Below are 26,725 nucleotides of genomic sequence, written 5' to 3'. Positions count from 1 at the left end.
ACTGCTCGGCGTGGATGTGAGCCAGAATTTTAGGTTCTACATGCACACTTCACAACTGTATTTGCAGTAGGCATTCTCCCCGCCATGGTGGTCTAGTGGTTATGGCGCTCGACTGCTGGCCCAAAGGTCGCGGGATCGAATCCCGGCCGTGGCGGCTGCATTTTCGATGGAGGCGAAAATGTTTGAGGCCCGTGTATTAGATTTAGGTGCACGTTAATGAACCCCAGGTGGTCGAAATTTCCGGAGCCCTCCACTACGGCGTCTCTCACAATCATATGGTGGTTTTGGGACGTTAAACCCCAGATATTATTATTATTGCAGTAGGCATTTTAGTATAGTTTGAAACGGCCGACGTGACGCGCACAGACGTTCCTTTCCTTGCGGCAGCTGTCCATCGAAAAGCGATGGCAAACAAACAATTGAGAAGGCGATGCGAACGGGACCAGATTACGTTATCGCGTTCTAATCTTGAAGGCGAAGCTCAGGCGTCCTCCCAGGTTTTAATAGAGGGGGCGTTGGTATGTGTGATGGCACCTTTTCTGTTGCTCAGCGCCAGTTGTAGACAGTGTGGTGCGTCACGCCACGATGCATCTTTCATGAGTTGTTATTCTCCAGCGACGTCGACTATATATACTGCGTTTCGCAGGTGTTCGGAGTGGTCAGTGACATGAGTGCGGCGACCTCGGCACCGGCTGCCTCACTCGAATCTACAGAGGATGTTGCACGCAGAGAATTAGGAGAAACGCCAGCGGTCCAAACAGACGGCTCTCCATGAATTGCGACAGCTCCTTATTTCAGGTAAGCAGAAACAGTAAGAAGGCAGCGAAGAATATCCTATACCGCTGTTTTTTGGCCATAACTGTAACGCCAGCAGATCGAATAATAGATATATAAAAAATTCGAGGAAAAAGCCTAGCGGAAATGTCCATGATACCTTTAAGTATGGTGGTTCCGCCATTATGAGGACACTATATAGGTAGTAAATCATTTCTAAACTTCGTTCTTCTGGCGGCAAAATGGGTCTTTGACATTGCGAACTTATTTCATACGGGAAAATATTCCGCCATAAAAAACGAAGTATTTCCCACGGTTAGGCCAAGGCTCGTCTTCGTGGACTCGTTGCGTACATGTGTACACAAAAGTACAACGCGAGAAATTTGATTGGTAAAGCACACGAAAAATATACAAACGCCGACGGAAACCCTTAAGTGACAAGTATGAAGCTCAGAATTCATTATTATGAGATAGTTAAGGAGCCGAGGCACTTCTACGTAACATTCAATGTAAGAATGTTTTAGGAAACTATGCGATTAGCAGGAGTGCTAAGTAGCAACTGAATATCTCGGAAACATCTGTACATCTTCATGGCGCCAATGGCGAAGTCCTTCGGCCGAAGTTCACGTACGCACCACTTGCCTTAAAATCTTTTCGTTCATTCGTGATGCGCATCATACCGAAACTACACACTCGATTCTGAACACAGACAGACAGACAGACAGACAGACAGACAGACAGACAGACAGACAGACAGACAGACAGACAGACAGACAGACAGACAGACAGACAGATAGATAGATAGATAGATAGATAGATAGATAGATAGATAGATAGATAGATAGATAGATAGATAGATAGATAGATAGATAGATAGATAGATAGATAGATAGATAGATAGATAGATAGATAGATAGATAGCAAACCTTTAATGATATTCCTGGAGGCGTTAGCCCGGTTTATCGCCTGGCTTGCTACTCCAGATGCCGGGTGATGACTATGATATATGCAATTATCCTACATACATACAAACGATACATACAGTCACAAACACACATATATGTACAAACGAGTCATTCATGAGGTTTCGTTAAGGTGACGTACTGCTTAAAAACACCAACAGCGCTTTTGTGTTGGGCATCGCACAACCGCTGTATTGCCACTGGCCGAGAAGTTGCCGCAGCTCGAAGCTCAAGCCGCGTCGCAAATGAAGTGCTGCTTTCAGAACCTGTCGTTCTGCGTCGTGACGGGAACAGTAACACAGGATGTGTATTAATCCTTCCCGAGTGTTTTAGTGTACGTAGGGGAGTCCGACTGCCTGATCTTGTGCTTAAAGCAGGCCCGTAGCCAGGAAATGTTTTCGGGGGTGGGGGGCACTTGCTGAAAACCTTGACTTTTTGAGAAAAAACACCTATTTTTATTATTTATTTTTGGTAAAAACACATGCATCAGCGAAATTTCGGGGGGGGGGGGGGGGGGGCTAGCCCCCCCCCCCGCCCCTTTCCTGGCTACGGGCCTGGCTTAAAGTAGTTTTTATAGGCAACGTCGAGTCTCAGCCAGTGAATGCGCATTTCATCTTGCTTGGTTTGTCGTGGTGCCATAAAGCTACACGACGGTTCTATTCTGTGCGGCGGTCCATACTGGTTTCTGCACGTTCGCCTGGAATTTACGGCGAATAATATGATTCTGAGGAATTCCGTATTCTACAATATAATTGTGATGGTGCTGTTTAGCATGTAGCAAAATTATTTGATTCTGTTTCTATTCCCTGGGGTCGAATTTATGTGTCGGCCGATGCAGGCATATGAGCGGGAAGCCGCAGGTTTTTCTGAGCGACCCAATAAAGAGCTCTTCGTGTTTACCGCAGCTATGTATTATGAAACAAAAAACACTGCGTGCCCTGACACAAATTTCTTAGCTTTTCGGGAGACGTAAGTCCGCAGGTCTTATGTTATCGTTTCCCTCCCTATCTCGAAATATGAATTGTAAGGTATTATAAAGGCAGCGTCTTTACAAATGAGTAAAAGTACTTGGCTTGACCAAAATTCAAAGAGCTGCGATTTATACCACATCTATCCGCTGATTGAATTCAAAATCACGCTAACTTTAGATAGAACTATGGAAACACTTATTCACCACTTAAGGCTGGGCACTGCATGCACAAAATATGTTTCACAGAGAATTGGCAGAACTCATTGAAACTCCTGAATGCGAATGTGGATTTGTAGATGAATATGTACGTAACCTTCTTCTGGACTGTCCAAACCATATAACACCGAGACGCCGTATTAAATAGGAACCAATGGCACTGGACCGCGGACGGTTCAGTATGAAGAAACTTCTAGGCCCGTGGCCAACCAGAGATTTACAGGCGTACGCTTTAAAAGCTTTAAAACGTTTTCTTGAAGACATCGGCATTTCTGGCCAATGCTAAGGAATTTATGTTCATATTACATTAAGTCAGTTATCATATGTATGTCCTACTTATTATATGTATTATTACATGATACGTGCTATATGTATGTGTTGAAGTATATGTTGTGTTGACTGTTATCTTGCCCATTTGTGCGCATTCGATTCAATGATGTCCAGAGACATTATCAGATACATTATTAATTACCTTTCGGACATTTTCGTTTACGTTACGATGGTGTTGTTTGACACGTTTGTGTGTGGGTGTATGTGTATGTGTTTTTACATATATCCGCTCGCGTGTTTGTCTTCCATTTACTACTGTTTATATGTTTATTTCTTGTGTTGTATGCTCGATCCACTCAAAAGCTAAGGAGTAGCCGGCGCCTTATTTGTGCGCCAACATCTCCTTTTTCATTATATCAATAAAAAAAGAGGCACATTCTATTTTAAACCAGTGAATGACTGAATAGGGTAAGTGCCTGTTTGTATGTTTGTGTGTTGCTAGAATAACGTGAAGTTAGTCCTTTGTAGCACGTCAATTTGTCTGACTTTTACTGCACGTCACTAGAACTAATGCAAAAAGTTATATTGAAGTGAAGTAACTTACCACTAACTTTAACACCAAAATAAAAAAAATATCATACAATCTACAGCACTATGTCGTGTTTTAGTATTTAAGCGAATAACCACCACACTGACGAAGACAGACCTCTGAAAAGTATATTATTACGATACGATATGCTGGAGATATCCGTGCGGCCGTCACGAAGAAGTCAGCGAAATCTCTGTGCTCTTGGCGCGAGATTGTCCATCTTGATCTCCGGCGAGCCTGCCTTTGCAAAATACTATGTGAATATTCTGTATTTCTGTGTTTCTTCTGAACAACATTACTGCGGAGGGGGGCGTATACATAAGCTGAAACACGGATCTGATTTGGCGGTGAGCTTTAGGACACATGGCCCGAAACAACATAGTTAAACATATCACACAATGCTGAGACAAATAGCACAAGACGGTCCACTGCGAGGTCTTTAGTGATGGCCATTCTGTGACCTTTCGTTTTCCTCGCATTTCTATCCCAACAAGATGAACCATCACTGCACTGTCCAATGGACGACGCCTTCCTGGATCAAGTTCCTGCGAGCCCGCAAGTACGATACGAAGCCGCTTTCAAGAACATCAAGAAGTACTTCAAGGTTCGAAAGGACCACCCGGAAATGTTTAAAGACCTAACTCCAAGTAGAGTACCTTTCGACGCCATGTGCCGCAAAAATCGCATCACCACGGTCTCACGTCACAAAGATCCGATGGGAAGGGCGGTTGCGCTGATGAAGGTTGGTAAGTCCAGTGAAGTCCTTACGCACCGCAATTTCGCGTATTAACGCGATAGCGTTTGTTTTGCAAAAAATAAAGCAGGCCTCTGTACGTCCGGTGCTTCGTTTGCGTGAACACATTGTTTACGCTGCGCTGTGCCTGAAGCATGCAGTGTATGGTCGGGCGGGCGCTTGACGCGACTCGCGGGGGAATCGAAAGTATATGTGTAATCGGGAGTTCTATATCAACGGCGATGGCCTTCGATATTTAAGAAACGAGAACAGGCCAACGCAGGCAGTGTTAATACTGTGGTTACACGCGTCAAAATGCGTTACCCCGCTCGCCCCCTCCCCCCTCCGACCGCTTTTGATTGTCGTCATGCTCAAGAAAAAGGTAGGGATTCCGCGGCCCTCAGGAAAAGTCGTTGGGGTTCCCCAAGGCCAGAACGTTTGAGAACCCCTGCTATAGTGCACTATAACGGCGAGCTATTTATATACACCATTTAGCGTTGGCGGTGCGCACATCTCGGAGGTTCTTCAGCGGCTTGATTATCACCCGCGAGATGGTACAAATGGTTACTGGAGCGTGCTTTTAAACGCATCGCACCGCCGTGTGGCCTTATTTCCTCGCGCCGAATGCATGCATACTGTTGCCGGAGGGCGTCCGCACTTTGGCGTTCTTTGCGGCACGGTTCAGGTCTCCACCGAGAAGCGAAGCGAGGCTAGCGATTGGGAAGGCGATACGAACACGGTCCGATTACGCTATCGCGTTCTACTCTTGAAAGCGAAGCTCAAGCGTCCTCGAAGTGTTTACTTTGGCCTTTAAATGTGATGTCTGAAAGAAGCAGTGAAGTGCACAAAAATTAAACGAAGTTTCATGACACGTGACCTTAAATGAGATTTCCGCAGAAAGCCCTATACGGCGCGCGGTTAAAACCAACGCCGTACACTGCTGGCAGCCTTGTCATTAATTAGTAAGCGAATGTTTACTGCAATTGTAATATGCGCCTGATAAAACTACAAACCTGACTGTATAGTTGTCTAATACGTTACTATTGTTTTTCCCCTTTCGACCGGAGTTGCGATTTTCTTTTTCACGGAAGGAAATACAAGTGTACCTTCGAAGGGTTACAATGCTAGTGTAAGCTGTAAAAAAAAACATTATGTTTTAGAAAGATGGTGCATATTCATCTCCAGAACGAAGCACCAGGAGGCTAGGAAGAAAAAACGTATTTCGCGCGTCATTGTTCTTAGTTTGCTTCCTTGTTGTACAGCATTTATATTTTAAGGCGAAAGCCTTATAAATGCCTCATCAAGCGCCAAAATTGATCGTCGGCGTTGGTGTAGTTTCATAAAAAAAGTAGTTATAATTGTGTGTCGCTTTAGTATGGACGAATCCACGCTGCTTGTGGCTGCTCTTTCATGACCTGTTAAGAGATATTTATAGCGTAAATTTAAGCGAATTGAACTGATGCGTCACATTTTAGGCGTTTCAAGAGCGCTTGCTCTGTACAAAAGTCCGAGGATGGTATCGGTCCAGCGCGAGAATTCATATGATCTCTTTTTCTCTGTTTCGGCCATGGCTGCAAGGGTCCTGGAATGCTGAGATTTGCAGCATGAACGATTTCTTCAGAGTGAATTTGGTACTCCTCGAGCACTTTCTTCATCTGGAAGACGTTCAGGTTAGGGGCGTCGTAGGCATATTTGACTTTAAAGGCCTCAACATGTACCATCTGGCTCACTACACACCATCTGTGATAAGAACCCTCATCAGTCTTGTGCAGGTAAGTGCAACATATTCAGTTTCCTGCACAGCAAAACTCTTCTTCAACATCTACTTCCAGCGTAGCAATACAAGGAGCCAATCTAGGAGTCTAATGAGGGTCTCTTATAGGCAGAGGCTGTGCCGAGCAGATTTAGAACATCTCATTTGGACATGCGCAGCTTTCTCAAAAGGCAGACGCCACATTGAACACCTGCTGCACGCCGACATGACAGCTCTACGTAACTTAATACAGTCAGACCATGAAGCCCAAAAAGCTCTCGCAAGATACGGTAGTCAAAGTGGCCTGTTTCGAGTGGTGTAGGAGAGGTCGACTGATTCGTGCGAGGACGTGACGTGAAGATGTTCATCACCCTTTAATCCCCTTACCCCTTTCCCACCTTATCCCCAACAGCGACCAAGAGTCGTCCTTTTATTTCAATAAAGGTCACATTCATTCTTATAGGCATGTTCCGCTTTTAGAAAGTCTCTCTATGGGTTTATTATTTAACAAGCATGGCTTCGTTTACATCTCCTTGAAGCTGCGTTCACACACTCTATCAAGGATTCTAACCAACTAGCCCGGTAACGGGTTTTACACAAATAAGGTGCCGCACATCCCTCGTTAAGAAAATATTTTACCGCGTCTCATGACGCGCTTAAAGTATAGAACTTCAATTTTCATGTTGCTCAAGGGTAACAAAAGCTGTTGTTTCGCATTTACAAACTGCTGAAAGTGCGGAATGACCATTTACAAATGGTCTTTACATCAACTGTACAAACTAATGCAAACGAGTCATGTGAATGCTGGATGGTTACTTCTATCGAGAATCTTTAACATAACGTTGACGTACTGTAATAAATAGAAACTGCATATATGTCAGTAGATAGGAAACGCTTTCATTTGTGCACTGCCGGTTGATTCAAGCATTGTCATTAACCAGTGCATGCGGGATCTTTGTTCATAAATGCGTGGCTATCCCACTCAATAAATCATCGTAAATGCGTCATCCTTTCTGCGTAAAGGTCCAATAAACAGGCTGCGGCTTTTTATTTGTACATCTCCCAAAAAAGCTCGCTCGTTCGTATAGAAGGCCGATGCATTCACATTTTGCGAATATAACATTGCTGCGCGCTGCGCAGACGCTAAATTTCGAAAACAATTACCACGCCCCTCTCCAGCGCCTGCCCATTCCTCTTCGCCCGCAAAGTGACATAATGTTGCCAATGGGCAACGTTACGTAGCACAGACCTCATCGATTGGTCCTCAGCACTACGAAACGGTGCCTTGGTCCTACGGTCATGCGGTTTCGGCCGCGCAGTGGTCGCGCCCGGCGAGTACTTGTTTACCTCGTCTACTTCGTCAGTGCCTCGCACAGCGCTTCCTCCCTGCGCCGCTCCGACGCGAGCGACACGTGGGGGAAGTATTACTCTGTCATTAACTGCGCGTCGATGACGTAATCGCAGACGTCATGTTACGTTGCTGATGTGGGCGCAGTCACGACGACGGGCTACGCCCCCAAATCTGAGGGGCGGAGAAGAGTGGTGAGGCCGAATGAGAAACCGAAACCAGCCGAAATGGTTGTTTTATCCCTGGCAGCTTTATTATTACGCCACTTATTCCCAAAATATTTTGCGGCACCGAATTCACATTGAACAATTCTGCAGTTATCTCTTCATCAGAAGTTCTGGACCGCGGTGTTGTTTACTGGCACTTAAAGCAAGATATTTCAGTGATTCTGGAGGTTCATACTTTCTAAAAAACACAGTCTCATCTAGGCTCGCCGTAATGTACCAAGGAAATCCAGATTCTTTTTCACTGCCTTCGGTTCATTAAAAGCACCGAAAAAAGCACGGAAACAATGTGGAAATGGCGCCATGGTTCCTCTAAACGTTGGCACTCCCGCCTCGCTAGTGCTGATACAGAACGGCAGCTGATTGCGTGTCACCGGCCGCTAGCCCTGATAAGGTGGGGAAACGAAGCAGAGCACGGCGGTGTTATGTCTCTATCACCGCGCGATATACCACTGTTTATCTGTTCATCCACTCGTTCCTTCGCGTGCGTGCGTGTGTGTGTGCGCGTGGGCGTGACACCACAAAATCAAGATACCGCAAAATGGAACAAAAAAAAGAAGAAACAGTACTGCTCTTTGCGACGTCTGAACACAACAACAGGCGCTACAATTTCAAGTCCTTATCCGTATCATACGTTCCACGTCTCGTAAAAGCAGACGCGAGGAGGGAGTGAAAAGGGTGTCCGGAAAACGTTATCCTTCGCACTTTATTTTTAGCAGCGTCATCCGAGCGTCGATCGAATTGGGGTTTGACGCTATTCGCCACGCACTGGCATGTTTCCGCTCATACTGCTCACAATAGTACGTCTTTCGTGAAGTACCTACCAGTTCCCGAAAATAAAGTTCTTCTCTTGGCCACCCCTATGTAGCATTCCTTTGTCTAAGATTACATTTTGGTCTATATGCCAATCATAGGCTATAAAGATAAACACTGCAGGTCCCCATCCGAGATTTTTTTTTATGTTGGACATTTCAAAAAATACTCTCTATAACGTGATTGAAGGTTCACTGGGCACCAGTACAATTTCACGGCGGGCCAAGAAAGGCACCAGATACTAAAGTGGTACTTTCTCGAAACTTCAGGAATTCTAAAATGCTATGGTGTCAGCACTCGACCACGAAAAGAAATGTAGACAAGGAATTGAAGAATTATAACGAGGTGCTCACAGCTAGATTTTATTAATGCAGTTTAGTTCACGCTTTAGTACTCTAAAGTGTCAAGAAATATTAGCGTTATTAGCAAATGGGTTGGCACTCCACATTTTCATTAGGTGTATTCTTGGCCGACGGGATATGGCGTACACGAGATTGTAAACGAATAGTATAGCGCTGAGGCAGTGTTGGCAATGCGTAGAACATTTTAGTGTTATTGCATTGGTCTTTGCAAGTATGGAATCGGTAAATGTACATACACATTCATAAATATTTTCCAGGACTGTATGCCCATGCGCCTGAAAGCAATCTACTTCATCAACCATCCTCCAGTATTCCACATTTTATTTGCAATTATTAAGACCTTCCTCAAGCCGAAACTTCTAAAGCGGGTAAGATGTAGCAGCATGTTTTTTGCTTAGTAGGTGCTTCCGAACTTCACAAAAATTGTGATTTATGGCGTAGTGGGTACCTTGCTAGTGTACTTGTATTAGTAGCCCCAAGAGAGCTTACAACAGTGCTTTAGAAACGCCGCTCTTCCAGCTTTCGCTGTGACTGTGCTGCGGTTTCAGCGCAGGCCTGGCGTGTTTTCTTCTAGTTTTTCTTTTCCATTACATCACTTGTGGTGCTGACTTCTTCCCAACTGCGCAAACTGTTTTTTTTTTATCAACGAAGTCTGAGTCAGGGAACATCGCCTGAACGTTCAAAGTGACGGTTGAAACAAAGCCTCAGAAAAGAGAAAAAAATAATGTCATAAAACGGAAACCTATGGCAACAGACTAGTTATTGGAAGCCTCGACATCAATCTTATGCAACAATAGATGACCATATCAAAAGATTCGGCAGATCCCACGGATAGTGAGAATCGGTTTCATGCGAAGCAGTAAGCGGTAGCTGTCTATACTGGAATTTTTTTTTTTAGCTTCGAGACAAGCGTTATGAGGTGTATTGACGTGCTCTTGTAAATGGAGCAGCTGTTTGAAGTGCAAGTTATGGTCTGACGTAATGTTAGCAATCACGTTAGAGCATAGACTTCAGTTTGATCGAAACGAAGTGCACACTACGGTGTGACGATGGGAATATCATACGTAACATTCGTTAGCGTATTCCCCCGGGGACGAGCAACGCTTGAATAGAGCTTGCTGGTTCATAGGAGTACATGCGTAGTGTTTATTAAAGACGATAGTCTTTCTTGGGGAACTTAAGCGCAGAAATTTTGGTCTGTCTTTCTGTCTTTCTGTTTGTCGGCACGTCCCTCGATTCAGCCACTCGGCCAAAGTTGAACCACTTGCCCAAGGGCCAGCCGTCTTGAACTGGTACGGCTGTTCATACTTGTGAACGTTGTCGATCAAAAAGTAAATATCATGCATATCTGAGGTGCAACATCACTAGGTAAGTATTAGGTGGCGTGTTCCTTTAATAGAAAATGCATACATACGTAATTTTAAGGACCCTAGTTTCTTAAGCTGCGCTGAAAATGCATAAGAATGGAAGCTTGAGCGAGTTGGTATGCGTTCATCTTTGTTGAAACAGCGCTCACTAGACGACGACGAAGTAAAAGAAGGCACAGGACAGGCGCTGCCTGTCGTGTGCCTTCTTTTACTTCGTCGTCGTCTAGTGAGCGCTGTTTCAACAAAGCTGAAAATGCGACTGCGCTGAAATTTGCCTTCCTCCGTGCCCTTCGCACGAGCTCATTGTTGTGTTTCGGTTTCGGTTCTGTATTGCACTGTACGAATGCCATGGGTTGGTGTTGAAAAACTTCGGTTTTGAGAAGGCCAAGAAGGTGAAAAAAAATATTTAAAAAATGAAAAAGCAGCGTTGTGGGCGGCCTTCAGGCTGCCGGTTGTGGGCGCCGCTCTGGCGTTCCTGTTTTACCCAGGCGACGTGTAAATAAAAGAGTGTGTGGAGAGTACTCGTTGAGTGCGGACGTTTCTCTGCTTCAGCGCTTCGCGCCAAACCGCGTTTTCGGGCTGGCTGGCGTCCCCGCCGGTCGCGTTGGTCACCGCCGGTCTTCGCCTGCTGCTGCGCCGGGACTACCAGCACGCAACACAGCACTCATGTTTCTCGACGTATTGCCAGATGGCGTCCATATCTCACACAGCGCCTCTTCTATCGTCTTTACACGACATTTGCAGCGAAGCACGCAGATACGCGGCCAATTTTTACCTTGTCATAAAATTAGATATCCAGCACTGCAACCACAATGGTAGTTGCACCGAGATGACGCCCCTGCATAGGCATTTCTTCCAAAGCATTTTTCGAGACCTGGCGTGGCTCTGTGGCAGAATACTTGAGTGCCACGCCGAATGACTGGGTTCGATTCCTGTTGGGATCCTGATTTTTATTATTTGCCTTCGTCGGGTCATCGCCGAAGCCGGATTTTCTTGGCGCTCTCGCGTTTAAATTACCAATGTCTGTTCTTGCTTTTACTGGGTATATATAAACTGCGAATCGCGCGTAGCCGCGTAATGTGAACCGCTGTGTACGGGTATGTGCCAAATGTGGCTGGGGGAAAGGGTTTCATGACGTACGCGATAGGATTTTCACGTTATTCATGTCATGACCACATAGTCATGTTCGTCATATCCTCCTGCCTTCCTATGTAAATTTCGGTCTATACCAAGCTAAAGAGGGCGACCACGAGAGCACCCAGACGTAGGCGGCTAGACGGATATATGGCCAGAAACGCTCAAACTGCCCTTGGTTCGCTAAGTGCTTCGCATTTAATAGTGTGTTTGAACAGGAAGCAACACCAAATATTGAGCGCTTCGACATTGAGCTTGATTTCTTCATCTGCGCAATGACGAGCCACTCGTTGGGGAAAGAAATTTTCTCGATTGCACAGTAAAATGTTCTCGCATACTGGTTGGTTTCTATTGAATTTGTGACGTGTTGCTTAAGCACGACAGAAAGAGATTGACAGGACAGGGCTCCGTTCTATCTATCTCTTTCTCTTGTGCTCGCAGAGCAAATCGGTAGTTCATTTGTATAGCTTTATTTTCGATTCTATTTCACAAAGACAGATGAACCAAACAATTTGGTAAGGGTACACGTTGGTAAAAGAGGACACAACACGAGCGCGGACCACTAACTGAAGGTTTATTGCGGAATATATCTTTTAAAAGGTTTATTTTTTCACGGAGTTTTTAAAACAAATTTTGGTTTGATAATCAGTGGTTGTGACGTCTCAGGCTCATTTCAGCACTGTAAGTTTCCAGCAAAGGATTTTTGTTCTACACGTAAGATGAAAGACGGGGTTATAGGCGTCACTGGACTTGTAAGAATAATAAGTATGTGCGTGGCATTCCTCGCCTTCACCAACCTGCTGATTACAATTAACGCGAAGCCCTTTCAGAAATCTTGCTTTTTCAGACTCGACTTTTCGGCTACGACCTAAAGGAACTGCACCAGCTTGTGCCGGATGACGTCATTCCGGAAGAAAACGGAGGGACGAACGAAAGCTACGACTACGAGCCATTGCAGAGAGAGTTAGAGAGTGAAGAGGGTTTCTACCAAAATCTCGGCTCGTACGGCTACCGCGATGCGCCGACAAAGACTGAGCCTTAGTCCGACGGCTTGCTCACTGACGAGATATCCTTGAGCAAAGAATAGGTGAACACAACTGAGGCATTCTGTAATCAACTGCGGTAATGCTGTTTGTTGAGCTTACTGCTTTTTCACATGCCGCCGATGTCGCCTTCATGCTGACGAGATGTGCCCAACAAAGAGAAGTCCTTTCAGCTCCGGCGTAATCGAAACTTAATATCGTGCTGAGACCACTGATCAGACCGACTAGAGAGAAAGCTCACTGGATATATATATATATATGTATATATATATATATATATATGTATATATATATATATATATATATATATATATATATATATATATATATATATATATATATATATATATATATATATATATATATATATATATATATATATATATATATATGAGCTAGTCCCTTCATTCCTTCCCCCCAGTGTAGGGTAGCAGACCGGACGCGCGTCTCGTTGACCTCCCTGCATTTCATTCCTTTCCTTCCTCCTAGTCGGCTAGGACTGATATGCTGTTTAGCTCAGGGAAAAGCAGGCGCATCACGACATTTAGGCATTTAGGTTGAAGAGCACGCTCTCTTCAGCAGCGCATTCCCACCTGGTTTTTCTAGGACATGATTGCTTTCAATAAAACGCATTTCTTAGTTCAGTCGTTGTGTGTGCCTCTCTTCTCCTCTTTACTTTGTCTTTCGGCTGGTTCAAATCCCCAAGATTATGCTGCAGTGACACAGGTCGCAACCGTACTGTAATGGAGAACCTTGAGAAAGGAGGTGGGTGAAGGAGTTCACACCCCCTTCCCAAAAATTATTTGATTTCGCATGTGTATATATACAGGCACACATAAAAACACAAGCCCGAACATGCACGAATACCTGCCAACTAGCTCAGCTCTCTGTTATTCTAAGTGAGGTGTGTTGGAATGGTAGCAGTACCTGTTTGCCAGGACCAAACCTTCAGAGTACACGTGCGGATACTCGCTCTACCCATGTGCAGGACCAGTGTAACCATTTTTAAAGGTAACAGCAACAACACGGCTTATTTCTTGACAAAAGTCACGTTAATGTCGACATGAGCATAGGCGTGCGCAGGGTTCCCCATTAAGGGGGGGGAGGGGGGGCAAAGGTTCATCGCAGCGCCCCCCCCCCTACTAAGTCAATGTATGGGGCAGATTTAGCGCCCCCCCCCCCCTTTAGGTGACTAGAAGGGCCAATGTACAGGGCAGATTTTGCGCTGCCCCGCTCTTACGTAAATAGGGGGGGCCGCCGCTCCCCCCCCCCTGCCCCTCCTGTGCTCACGCCTATGGACATGAGTGAACAATAAGCCTTAAAGGAATGGTCGAAGACCTTGTATGCGTAAACGCAGAAGATATTGAGTTTAGATGTGTTTTTCACAATGAAACAGAAGTTCCGTCTAAAGGTATACATATATTTAATTCTTTAAGAAAGCCTGCTCTCTATGCAGGTGCCACTGGCGTAGCGGGGGGGGGGGGGGGGTTGGAAGGCTTCCACCCCCCTGCCCCCTGAAAAAATGTCTGGCTACGCTATACTGGCAGGCGCTTAGCACTTCAACCGTTAACGTGTATCGTGACGAGATAATTACTCTCAAGAGCGAAACAGATTAATTTTCTTAAAGCGTACGCGAAACTTTTCAGAAATAAACTAGCGTTTCGGACAAACAAAGTAAACAATAGGATATAAGCCAAAAAAGATTGCAAATGTGTAAGCGCATTCGGTCTGCACATTGTGCTGGCGAATGGCTATTGTCGAACACGAGTGGCACACGCACAGTGTTGACATCGCGACTTCACCACACAGCGCACGCCGTCCGTTACATAATACAAACCATTCATATCACTCTGAGCGACGACGCGTCGACTCCCACACGTGGTGAAAGCCACGAGCGGAGGTCAACGAACAGGTTCTGAATTCAAGGGCTGCGCGTCCGTTTTCCCGTTTGGCAATCTGAGCGCTTGAGTCAGCATGTGAGGGAGCCTTGGCAATCGCAGCGCGGCAAGTCAGACGGGAGGCTCTACGCAAGCAGTGTACTTCTCGCGAGCTATCTCGTCGGTGTGGCGGTGGCCTGTGGCGGGCGGCGCTTGCAGAAATATCAGAGCCGCACGTTGCTCAGCAATACTCGTCTGACGTCGCAAGCTGAACGCTACAGCTGTACGGCACCAGCAGTACCACGAGTGAGTGCACGGCATTTGAGCATGAATGCCCGTAAGGTACAATACATAGGAAAAACAGGGTGGCTATGACAAATATGTGGTAATATTTTGCCTCCTTTATACCATTTTATTTAGGCAGTGATAGGTTCGTACTAAATATATATCCTGTGACAGTGCAATTCTGCCCCGACATGTCGTTTACATGAAGCACACTGATGCGCTAATTGCTATATACCGTGTTAAGGACAAAATTCGTAACATTTGCAACCTTCCAATTCACGAAAGGTTACTGAGTGCATATATACAGTATACACCAGCGCGCGTGTGTGTGTCCATGTGCGTGCGTGCGTGTGTGTGGGTGAGTGCGTGTGTGCGCGCGCGTGTCTGTGTGTGCGTGCGTGCGTGTGTGTGTGCGTGTGTGTGTGTGTGTGTGTGTGTGTGTGTGTGTGTGCGTGTGTGCGTGCGTGCGTGCGCGCGCACGCCTAGAACCTCGGGAAGAAAGGTTTGCTTAAATTAACTGATTGGACATTGATAAGAGATTAGAGGCTGCGCTTATAGCGGGGGGAAGGAGTTGCATGGCAATCAGCAATACAACCAGCCCCGCCGCGACACTTAATCAAGAGGATACATTAAGCACCGATTAACGGAATAGCTTCGGTGGCCCTTTTAGTGCTAACCATGCTTCCGATTCATTGTATGAAAATTTTACAATATTTCAAGCAAGAGAAAGCATGACAAGGTCCACACCAAGTTCTATGCTGATATATCGCCAGTCACTTCAGTGACTGGCGATCTTAACACAAGTTTGAGTACTCTGGTCTTAGCGGAACGAATGGTAAACGCAGAGTTTAATCTATCGATGCTTTCATTAGAGGCGCTTACAAAAGCGAAAGGTTGGTCGTTCCCTTCATCCTAATTTGGGGCATAATCCAGCTTCGACGCAGTTAACACCACTGCCGGTATTTCTTGCCGCGTCAGTTTCCTGGAGCACCTGGTTTGTGCGATGGCGCATTATTCTGTGGCTCAGAACCAGTTTTAAAGCGTGCTATACGTCGCGCCAAGTTGCCTCTTTCATGAGTTGTTATTCTCTAGCGACCTCGACTCTGTATACTGCGTTTCGCAGGTGTTCGATCGTGCAGAGGCCGGTGATATGAGCGCGGCGACCTTGAAATCTGCTGGCTCGCTCGAATCCATTGAGGATGTTGCTTTCAGGGAATTAGGAGAAACACCAGCGATAAAACAGACGGCTCTCAATCAACTGCGCCAGCTTATTATTTCAGGTAAGCAGAAACAATGAACAGGCGATAAGGTATAGCGATATTTGTTGGTCATAACTGTAACAGCAGGCTGAATATGATATAAAAAAAGTTTATACAAAAGAATATGATTTACGAATGTTCTTGTTGCCCTTAGGCTAAATATGGGGGCCTCGCGAACATGGCGACGATAGATAGGGTGTAAATCAATTCAAAACTTCGTTCTTCTGGCCTCAAATGGCTTTGTGACTTTACAAACTGATCACTTAAAGGAAAATATTCCGTAATGATTGGACGAATTCACCATGGTCAGACACATTCACGTCTACGAAAACCAGTTACGTAAGTGTGTATATTAAAATATATCTTGAAAAATTAGGCAGGTAAACTGGAAACAATATTGACACCACAAAATATCTCAAGTGAGAAGCATGAAGCTTAGACGTCATTATTATGACATAGTAAAGTAACCGATGGCCGTCAGGCCTCATGTTCTAGAACAACAATGTTAAATATATTATACAATGAATAGCCAACTAGCTGAAGACGGACCATTGCTAGCTCTTTAGTGATAAACATCTTTAAATGCGAATGCATTTCTTAGTCGGGCTATGTGAGGCATCTGGCGTTTCCGCTCGCCTCTCCGCTCTCACTCCCTCTCCCATAGCAACAGCTGCGGGCGCGCGCGCTCCTTCTCTCGCCGTTCGCTCTCTCGCTTCTCTCGCCGTCCTCCCTGCGCCACCGCCTCAATGCAGTGCGTTTGAAACGCGTTTGTAGTGTTCGTGCTGCCTTGGCACAGCCTGAAAACAGGGCGTTCTAAACGCGCTTGTGCTGCATTGAAGGCGGTGGCAACATCCCTGAGAGAAAAGGTTTATTATGGCAGAAAAGCTAAGAGGTCGGCCTGAATCAATGTTCTGGCCTGCTACTCAGCAGTAGGAAAGGGGAGAGTGGTAGTATAGAGAGTGGAGAGAAGATGCGGATGATGATGATGGAAAAAAGTGGCGACATCCCTGAGTCGCAACAAAAAGTCGCAACATCCCTGAGGTGATTACGAACGCACGTAGGAAGCGTTCGTTGAAAGAGGCGCCCAAAAGGGAGACACTTGAGCGCGTCGATGTGTCCAGCTTCACGTTATCACAGATTCACAAGAGGCTTGTCGACTGTTTCTCAGAGGCGTCCTTCCCCAGCGCGTCCTACGCATACTAGGATCCAACCTCCAAGAAGACCACGGCATCACATGGTGCCCCGCTCACGAAGGTGTAGGTGGAAACGAACGGGCGGACCGCTTGGCTCGAGCATTAACTTTCCGAGCCGCGGACATGCCGACCCGGGCGGATTACTTCATACCTACGCTGCCGCGAGATATCCTCGAGAGCCAAAGACGGGCGCGGCAGACAATGGCGCCACCCCACCCTAAACTCACAAGCTGGCAATCTAGGGACTGGAGACGCCTACAGACAAACACATATCCGAACATACAAACACTCAGTAAAATGCGGCCGTCCCAATACGCTGACCGCTGCCCTTGGTGTAGCGACACATCAATACTCATTCACATCACTTGGAACTGCCGACAAAGACCAGCAGAGGGCAACTCGCCACTCATCACACGCAACGAATTCGATAGGTCGTGGGAGGTGCTACTCACCCGGCAGGACTTAGGAAGCCAGCAGGCAACCTTGGACCAGGCCAAGCGAGCCGCTCGTCCAGTGGGGCCCTGGAATAGGGGCTCCAACCACGGGAACCTTAGTTTGCCATTTGAATAAAATGTTTACTCCTCCTTTACGCCATTAAAATTACTACGCCTTGTACTCTCGGCGCAAGAAATGCATTCGCATTTCCTCACGATTTCCTTCGGGGAGGTGGGGGCATTTTTTACCTTTTGTTTTTCTTGCATCTCTATCCCACCAAGATGAACTATCATTGCACTGCCCCATGGACGATGCCTTCCTGGTCAAGTTTCTGCGAGCCCGCAAGTACGATACGCAGGCCGCTTTCAAGAACGTCAAGAAGTACTTCAAGGTTCGAAAGGACCGCCCAGAAATGTTCAAAGATCTAACTCCAAGCAGCGTACCCTTCGACGTCGTGTGCCGCAAGCATCGCCTGACCACAGTCTCACGTCACAGAGATCCAATGGGTAGGATGGCTATGCTGATGAAGGCTGGTAAGTCCTGTAATGTCGCTATGCGCTAAGCTTTCGTGAATTAGTTCGGCCTTTAAACTTCGCGTATGAAAGGAACAGTGGCGTACGCGTAATAAAAGAAGCTTGCGTGACTTAAAACAAGGTTCCCGAGGAAGGCCTCATATGGTGCGCGGTTAAAAGCAGCCCCACGACAACGCAGTTCTTACCTCCGGAACTGCGGCTGTCAGTTTTCCTCTCGTGCGGGGCTAGGTCGGCGAATCATCGGGGAGATGGATCGGCGATGGGGCGAAGACGAACGGCGTGAGTCGAAAGGGCATCGCGGAGAAAACGAGTCAGCGACAGCCGAAGGAAGTCGTTGGGAATGCCGGGCAGCCTGATAATTGGAGGAAGCCACACCATCCTGGGACTGGAAGCTGCGACGTCGGCAGTAGCGGGCTATATGCCCCATAAAACCGCACGCGAAACATATCGGCCGATTATCAAAAGTGCGCCATGGGCTAAGGACAGAAGATCAGGAGGTCGAAGTAGGATGGGGTACCACCGTGCGTGTGGGCGGCGGCGTCATGTGGAAGGAACAGGTGGCCCGGCAGTCGCCAGAAACAGATGGAGCCTGTGGTCTGGCAGCGACGGCCGTGTAAGTCAGCGGTGTAGTGGCAGGCGGCGATGGTGGTAGTGCCTGCGCGACTTGCGCCTGAATGACCTGACGAAGACGTGGTTCCAATGATGTCACTGGTTCAGGTGTTTGGGCGACAAGGGAAAGTTGACGTGATGAGGAAGAACCGTAGGGCCCTTCGACGGGCCCTTGTCGTAAGTGGAGTGCACAGTTCAGTATGTGATGAGCCACGGCAGCCCCGTGCGACGAGGGTGGCGAAATGGGCCCCTTGGTCAGTCATAGTTGCAATGTTATCTGAATAGCGCCACACAACATAGACATCAAAAGGAAAGAAGAGGGCGAGACAAGCGTTATCTTTCGACAGTGAAAGATAACGCTTGTATCGTCCACTTCGTTTCTTTTTACGTCCATGTTTCGTTGCGCTATCCAGATAACATTACGCCCCACGCGTTTTCGCGATCAGATCGAGCTGGTCGCGGGAGATCGACTCTAGACAGCGAGGGCTCCCAATGTAATGCGGTGGGGGGCGGGTTAACGGGAAAGGTTTCGAGTAAAAAGCACTGACATGAACAGAATTGAAAACTATGACACTGGAAAGACCCGTACAATGTGTCTTATTTTCTTATTTTCACGCCAGTGGTTTCTGCCGGAAATCTTTCCTGATACGCTCACCCATAAGCTCAGCCCCACACTCTAAGAAAAAAAAAAGAGTACGTGTTACCCTTTTCGGTGAGTCCTGACTTGCCACGTATATGATTCTCTTCAAAGAGACACGTTTACTCTTTTTTGTGTCCCGCTACTCCCCGACCAGAGTATAATGATCGCCAGAGAGAGTTCATATGTCCCTTTAAAGAGAGTCGTATGCGTGGCATGTCGGGGCTCACAAAAAGAGTGAGATGGTCTTTTTTTTTCTCCTTTCTTAGAGTTTCCGGCATTCTGGTATATTGGACAATGGCATGCAAATGTTAATGGCTCTGAGGATGTGGTTTATTTGTACGACATCGAGGCTCGTCCTTGCTATGGTAGAAGGGAAAGATGGGTAGGTGAAACACCGAAGGAGATTCTTGTTTGGATAGTCGTTGCAAGGAAGGAGATTGCTTAGTGTAATAACTGTGTCTAGTAAGGAAGGACACCTCAACCGCACTACACAGAAGGCGAGAGAGATGAGGGATGGAGTTCAACGATAGGAATAGCCAGACAGCTGGAGGTATAGGGACTGGGCTTGGTTGGTTATCCATTACTACAGCGTAATGATACAGCGTAAGCTTTTATCACCTCACAGCGTATCACCTCACAACAACAGTAGGCATTGGTGATGATGTCGTGCGCCACCGCAGCCACCGGTGTGCGTCACAGCTGTAGCGCACAATGCGATTGAAAAAAGAAAGAAAAAAAGACAGGGTTCGAGCAGGCCTAGACATTCTGCGTGGCAGTCAACTATTGTACCACAAAACCACTCCATTTTTTCTTTATTTTTTGCTCTTTAATGCATGGAAATATTACCAGTAACTCTTGTCAACTGTGCAAAACATAGTTCATCACGTTAGAATTACCTTACAGGAGTCATATCGGGAGATAGTCGCGTTAACAAGATGTAATATTGAGCGGCAGAAGAGTACTGTCGCACCAGTCCCCCACGCCATGTGAATTGCGTAACCAGTGGTGGTATAAAGCTGCCCACCCATTAGAAAGACCTCAGCCAGAATTCATCATCACCATCATCATCATCATCATCATCATCATCATCAGTCACAGCATCAACAAAGTGTGCAGCTGCGTAGGTGCACACATGCCTTATATCGACGCTGATGTAAACGGGGGTTCTGCCCAGAGGACCGGAGCCAGCCAGAGTCCCGGGGAGATGTCGAGGAGAGGAGCCCGGAGCTGTTAACAGTAACGTTTATTTACAGGTAGCGTGTTGCTACATGATGGGGTTAGCATCATGGAAGCTCTCGGAGCTCGTGAGAGCTTGAGAGAACTTGTGAGAGCTCGTCGGGAGCGCATCGGCGCTCGCATTTTATGTCCTGGTCTTCCCAGGGTTCCCTGTAGGAAAAAACAATGGAGGCCAGGACAGTCCAATGAAAATTTCCATCTTCACCTCCGCCCCCAAAAGGGGAAGGTGAAACGTCGCCTCCTTCCCAACCCACGAAAGGAGAAAGAGGCACATCCAGTTCGTCCCATGGCGAGGGAAAAACACTGCCCACCGCGCACACACGGCACAGCACGAAGACGTTGAGTCTTTCGTGGAAGTCAATTTCGTAGTCTGTTGCAATGATGGTTATGCGCGAGGCAGACCACGAATTGTGGAAACAGCGGCAACAAGGCGCCACGGAGAACGTGGGAAATGCATCCGCAGACGGTTCCCAGTCGCTGGGTCCTTTGTCCGGGGCACCTTGACGACAAAGCAAGCCGCCTCGACGGCCAACAACTCTTCCTAAACTGTCAGTCGGTCAGGCGTGCCCAAAGGGTTTTACGAGGGGCGCAGACAACCTGAGAATATTACACGAACGACCTTCGTGTTGTCGCCGCTCTTGGTGCATCTCTGGAACCGCTGACCCGGAAGAAATCAGGGTAGTCCTAGCCGCAACGTCTCATGCGTCAAAGCGGCGCCAAGCCAGGCAGGCCGATCATAACAACGCGTAGTGGGTACATCACTACATCGCAAAATGACTAATTGCGACCTAGTGGGCGCTTCGCAGCTGTACTCTCTTAGAGCGGCTGTGAAGCTGCGCTTCACAGCCGCCCTAAGAGAGTTAATAAAGGGCTTGAAGGCAGCACCTGACTGTGCTGCGTGATCCGCGCAGGCCTGGCCGTTTGTATACTTTTGCTTCTCGTTCGTTGAGCTCTTCTTTTACGTTTTTCTTGTATCTTGGCATAGTTTTGTCTATGCTTTCTTGAAATTGGTTATTTATTTCGCCTTTACTTCTTCTATTGTCCCTGCCTTGAACATTCATTTCTATACCCTCCTCCCTGAAACGCTGGCAGTTATTCTATTCCTCCCGGTGGCCTCAAATGGTGTCTAGTTATTTCCTCTGCGTCGTTTGTATAATAGTTCATGCGCGTATATTTTCATTTAAAGTAAGCATAGCTGTCGCTTTATTTTGAAGTGTGTACGCTATTTGACACCACTCTTTAATTACCTGTAAAGAGTTATTTAAAGGGAGCAATTCTAGCGAAATGAACTGATGATTAGATAATAAAGATTTCTGAACGCTCGCTCTGTACAAAAGTCGGAGGATGGTTTCGGTCCTTCATGAGCATTCGTGTGATTTTTTTTTCTATATTTCGGCCATGCCAACCAGGGGCCTGGAACACTGAGATTTGCAGCGTAAACGATTACTTCAGGTTGAACTTGGTACTCCTCGAGCACTTTCTTCGTCAGGAAGACGTTCAGGTCCGGGGCATCGTGCTCGTGTTTGACTTAGAAGGCCTCAACATCTACCATCTGGCCCACTATACACCTTCTGTGATAAGAACCCTTATCAGGTTTGCACAGGTAAGCGCAACATACTAAGTTACCTGCCGAGCGAATTGCTCCTCTTTAAAATGCGCTGGCGACAGAATAGTATACGGAGACAATTTAAGAGCCTCTGATAAGGGCCTCATGTAGAAATATCCCGCTTTTAGAAACCCTGTATATAGATTTATTGTTTAGTCAGCACGGCTTTGTTGCATCGCCGTGAAGTCGCGCTTACACAATCTTTGATGGATTCTAACCTGCCTGCCCGCCAACGGAGTTTACACAAATAATGTGCTCCTAGTGCCTCACATCTCTCCTTAAAGGGACACTAGACAGAAGCAATGAATCGGTTTTGATCGATAAGTTGGGCTTTGAGAACTCTAACGTTGTTAACTTCGGCGTCATAGGTTTAATAATAGACGAGAAAATCAAGTTCATAGTTTCATTTTTAGATTTCGCGCCGAAATCTCCCCCGCGTGACGTCACGGATTTCAAAGTGTATTTCAAGCGCCTTCTTGCAGCAAGCGTGGTGTTTTTCGTATCGTGAAAGAGCACTTTACTAATATGAGAAATATCGTTTTGCTCTTCAGTGTCCCTTTAAAGGGACCCTGCAACGCTTTTTCAACGTGGTCAGAAAACAGTGCCGATCGGTAGTAGATGCTCCTGAGAACACGCAAGCCATACAATATAGCGCAGCACGCGGCCTGTAATTTACAATTAATTCTCAAAGTCAGCTAGAAATCGCTCCCTCTTCTCTCTACGTATGATGCCGTATACCCAAATTACTGTGCCATATACCCAAAGCCCACGGCCGTTGGCTGATTTGAGTGTCGTGAGCTACATAGTTACCGCAGCCGCCGCGGGATGCCGCCACGTGCCCGCGCGCTCGCTCGCCAGCGCGTTCGAAGAAAAAGTCAAAGGAAAATGCTCAAGGTCATGACGCGCGCTGACGAAGGGACGCATTTTCTTGCCCCCTTGTCATCTCCCCTCCCCTGCGTAGCTTTCACCGCTCTCGCTGGTATGAAAGGAGGGAGAAAGCGTTTAAAGCGTGCGGCAAATGCCTGTAACTCTGCTCGTACTTGAAGGATTCAAAAAAAATTTTGCGGCAGTCGATTCGCGAGGCAATGAGCTCCTTTAATGAGTCCATTAGACGATAACTTGGAAATGTGTTGTAGGATCCCTTTAAGACAATGCTTTAAGCGAATCTGATGACGTATGGAAAACACTGAACTGTAATTTTCACGGTGCTCAAGAGTAACCAGAAAGCTGTTTGGCATTCAGAAACTGTTGAAATTTCGGCGCCTGTACATCATCAACTGTATAATGTAACGCAAATAGGTCTTGCCGATGCAACATTCTTACTTCCTCCCAGGAATCTTGGCATAATGGAGGTGTGCAGGGGCGTAGCCAGGGGGCGAGGGTTGGGGGGGGGGGTTCACCCCCCCTCGAAATTTTTCGATTTTGCATGTGCATACATACACGCGCACACACGAACATACAAAAAGGATGGTTGAACCCCCCCCCCCCCTTCTGAAAAATATTTCTGGCTACGCTTCTGGAGGTGTGCCACAATAAATAAAAACTGCGGCAGGGAGAGTGTTAGATAAGTGAGAGTTTTAAATCGACGTACACTTGCGTTCTCGCACTACGTTGTCCAATTAACGCGGCCGGAATTGAACCTGCCTCCTCCAACCCAGCAGCGCATCACTTACCATAACTATCAAACGTAACCACAACCACTACGATATGACTATAATGACTAAAGCGCGCGTGCGTGCGTGCGCCCGTGCACGTAGGCCTGTGTGTCATCTTTGCAGCCAAATACGTTTCTTTATCCCACACCTACCAGCTCTAAAAAATAAGGTACTTCTCTTTGGCACACCCCTGTAACATTAGTTTGTTTGACAATATATCTCAGTGTATGCAAGCCATGTGCTACAAGGTTAGACAGTGCACGTGTTCATTCGAGATTTTATTATGTTGGTCAATTGCATGGTACTCTCTGGCACGTGATTCAAGGTTGAATGGACACCAGTACAAATGTTACGGATAGTCAAAAAAAGGTGCAGATTTTAACCTGGTACTGGCTTGAACTTTCTGAAATGTTGGAATACTATTCACAGTTTGTTATCCTCCGAAGAGTTGGCCGTCGAAAGAAGGTAGACAAAAAGCTCTATCAACGTGCACTCAGCTAGATTCCCAAATCTAAAAAAATATTGGCGTTATTAGCAAATTTCTTGGCGATCGCGTATCTTCATTCATGGGTGTATTAGTGGCCGACCGTATATAGCGTAGACGCTATCCTCAACGAAAATTACAGCAGGAAGGTAGTGTCTAAAATGCATGGAACGTGGTACTATTATTACATTGGTTTATGCATGTAACAAGCCGGTGACCGTACACATTCATACACATTTTCCAGGACTCCATGCCCATGCGCCTGAAAGGAATCTACTTCACCAACCATCCTCCAATATTTAACATTTTCTTTGCAATTATTAAGGCCTTCCTTAAGACGAAACTTCTAAGCCGGGTAAGAATCGGCTGCATGCTTTTTTTTCTAGATTTCTTTCTTGTTTCGTCACTTACTGCAATGATTTTTCCCCAACTGCGCAGGATAATAAAATACTAAACTCTGTGTCAGCAAAGGTTGCTTGAACGTTCAACCTGACGGCTGAAACAGAGCCCCAAAACACGAAAAAAGAATGAAGCCATACAACGGTTACTTTTCGCAACACGCTAGGTATTGGAATCCTCGACATGAACATAATGAACAGAACACTTGACCATGTCATTAATTTGTTTGAACAGAAAGTAACTGGAACTGAGTGCTTAAACAACACACTTGATTTCCTCGTCTGCATAATGAAGGGCTGTTTGCGAAAGTTTTCTCAGTTGTAGACTAGTTAGAGACTTGCAGACTAGTTGGTTCTTGCAGACTAGTTGGCTTCTATTGAATTTTTGAAGAGTTGCGTAAGCACAACAGAAAGAAATGAACGAGACTGCGCTGTGTCCTGTCCTATCAGTTCTTTTTTGTTTTTGTTTTTGTGCTTGCGCACGCCAATAGTTGAGTTGTATGGAGTTTTTATTGGCCATATTTCCCTGAAATCAACTAACCGAACAACTTCGTAAGGATCCTTGTCAGAAAAGGAGGACACAACACGAACTCGAACCAGGAATTGTGACGTTTATTGCAAAATATTTGTTTCTAAGCGCTCATTTTGGCACTCAGTTTTTGAAAGAAATGTTCGTTAATAATTAGTTCTCGTGATGTCTCAGGCTCATTTTATAGCAGTAAGTTTTGAGCACAGAACCTTTTTTTGCTACACATGGATAGAACACAGGTTCATAAGCGTCACCGGGCACGTACCGGCGATGAGTCTGCGCGTGGCGTTTCTCGCGTTCATAACAGCAGACGCGTTCATTGCACTTTGCAAGGGGCTCTTTGACAAATCTTGCTTTTGCAGATTCGCCTTTTTGGCTACGATCTAAAAGAACTGCACCAGCTCGTGCCGGATGACGTCATTCCGGAAGAACACGGGGGGACGAACGAAAGCTACGACTACGACCAATTGGAGAGAGAATTGGAGAGTGAAGAAGGCTTCTTCCAGAATCTCAGCTCTTACGGGTACCGCGATACGTCGAGAAAAACTGAACCTGAGTCAAACAGCGAGCTCACTGACTCTTGAGGAAAGAATGGGTGTACACCTTGAAGCATGTTGTGATGAACTGAAGCACTGTTGCTATTCGAACTCATTGCTTTTTCACATACCACTCTTGCTTTTTTTCATGCTGGCGAGAAGTGCTCAACGAAGAGGTCTGCTTTCACATCCGGCGTAACCATAAATAAGACTGGCGCTGGCTTTCAGTTTTGATTACGCTCGATGTGGAAGGAGTTGCTAAAAGCTTTCAACTCTGGCTATAAGTGGAACCAGCTGACGCTTCCGAGATGTAGAGAGTGAGAGGGGGGGGCTAAGTTATACAAGAATTTATAACTGGCTTCCTTGAAGCTTGACTCATATCATGTGTTTCCTTTCCACCTGTGAGATCTCCATTACTGGAAAATATGCCATATGATGACACTCAATCTAGACATAGGAAGACACCCGTCAACTTTACTAACTACCGCCATTTTTCTCTCACAAGCACAAAACGTAGGCTGACAGAAAACATTGTAATGTCTAGTCAAATGACCTACCTCTGTCCCTACCAACACGAATTTTGGCTAGTTTGACCATGGGAAATAGTGCTAGCGGTATGTATTTGGCATGTTTCATTATGCTAATTAGTGCTAGCGGATATGTAAAGGGGGCTTCCTGCATAGATCTGCATCCGGGAGGACAGATCATTATTATACTGCTCTGAGACATTCTATTGTGTCAACACTGTTTGCTCGCATGTGTCACCTTTGCTAACCCCAAAATCTATTTCTACAGATAGGATATAATTCGCATCGTCCATTTGGCACCCCCTGCGGGATTATGTAACAGCGCACTGGGAATAAATCTTTGGCAAAGCAACAAAGTTCGTAGC

At 46.3% G+C, this 26,725-nt stretch overlaps 2 protein-coding genes across 4 annotated transcripts in view; both read left to right on the top strand.

Moving 5' to 3' along the window:
- Positions 1-24,839, top strand: part of LOC125757192 (alpha-tocopherol transfer protein-like) — a 37,540-nt gene extending 12,701 nt beyond the window's left edge. The window contains exons 2-6 of one of the 3 annotated variants that reach the window (XM_049412491.1): positions 647-798; positions 4,276-4,527; positions 6,093-6,286; positions 9,272-9,382; positions 12,363-12,797. In XM_049412491.1, coding sequence (XP_049268448.1) covers positions 4,299-4,527; positions 6,093-6,286; positions 9,272-9,382; positions 12,363-12,557 — 729 coding nt within the window. In that variant the 5' untranslated portion in view covers positions 647-798; positions 4,276-4,298 and the 3' untranslated portion in view covers positions 12,558-12,797. Of the gene's footprint in view, positions 1-646; positions 799-4,275; positions 4,528-6,092; positions 6,287-9,271; positions 9,383-12,362; positions 12,798-24,614 lie in introns of those variants that run through there. The other 2 variants (XM_049412490.1, XM_049412492.1) reach the window with 2 other exon arrangements.
- LOC119383383 (alpha-tocopherol transfer protein-like) lies at positions 15,846-26,705 on the top strand. The gene is made up of 4 exons (XM_037651482.2): positions 15,846-16,000; positions 17,889-18,140; positions 22,035-22,228; positions 25,660-26,705. The coding sequence occupies exons 1-4, from the start codon at positions 15,871-15,873 to the stop codon at positions 25,879-25,881; spliced, it is 798 nt and encodes a 265-aa protein (XP_037507410.1). The 5' UTR covers positions 15,846-15,870; the 3' UTR covers positions 25,882-26,705.
- Positions 26,706-26,725: the final 20 nt, after the last annotated feature.

This window comes from Rhipicephalus sanguineus, chromosome 2 (genome assembly GCF_013339695.2).
Source record: "Rhipicephalus sanguineus isolate Rsan-2018 chromosome 2, BIME_Rsan_1.4, whole genome shotgun sequence".
Taxonomy (NCBI): domain Eukaryota; kingdom Metazoa; phylum Arthropoda; class Arachnida; order Ixodida; family Ixodidae; genus Rhipicephalus; species Rhipicephalus sanguineus.
This window is presented reverse-complemented; position numbering and strand designations above follow the sequence as displayed.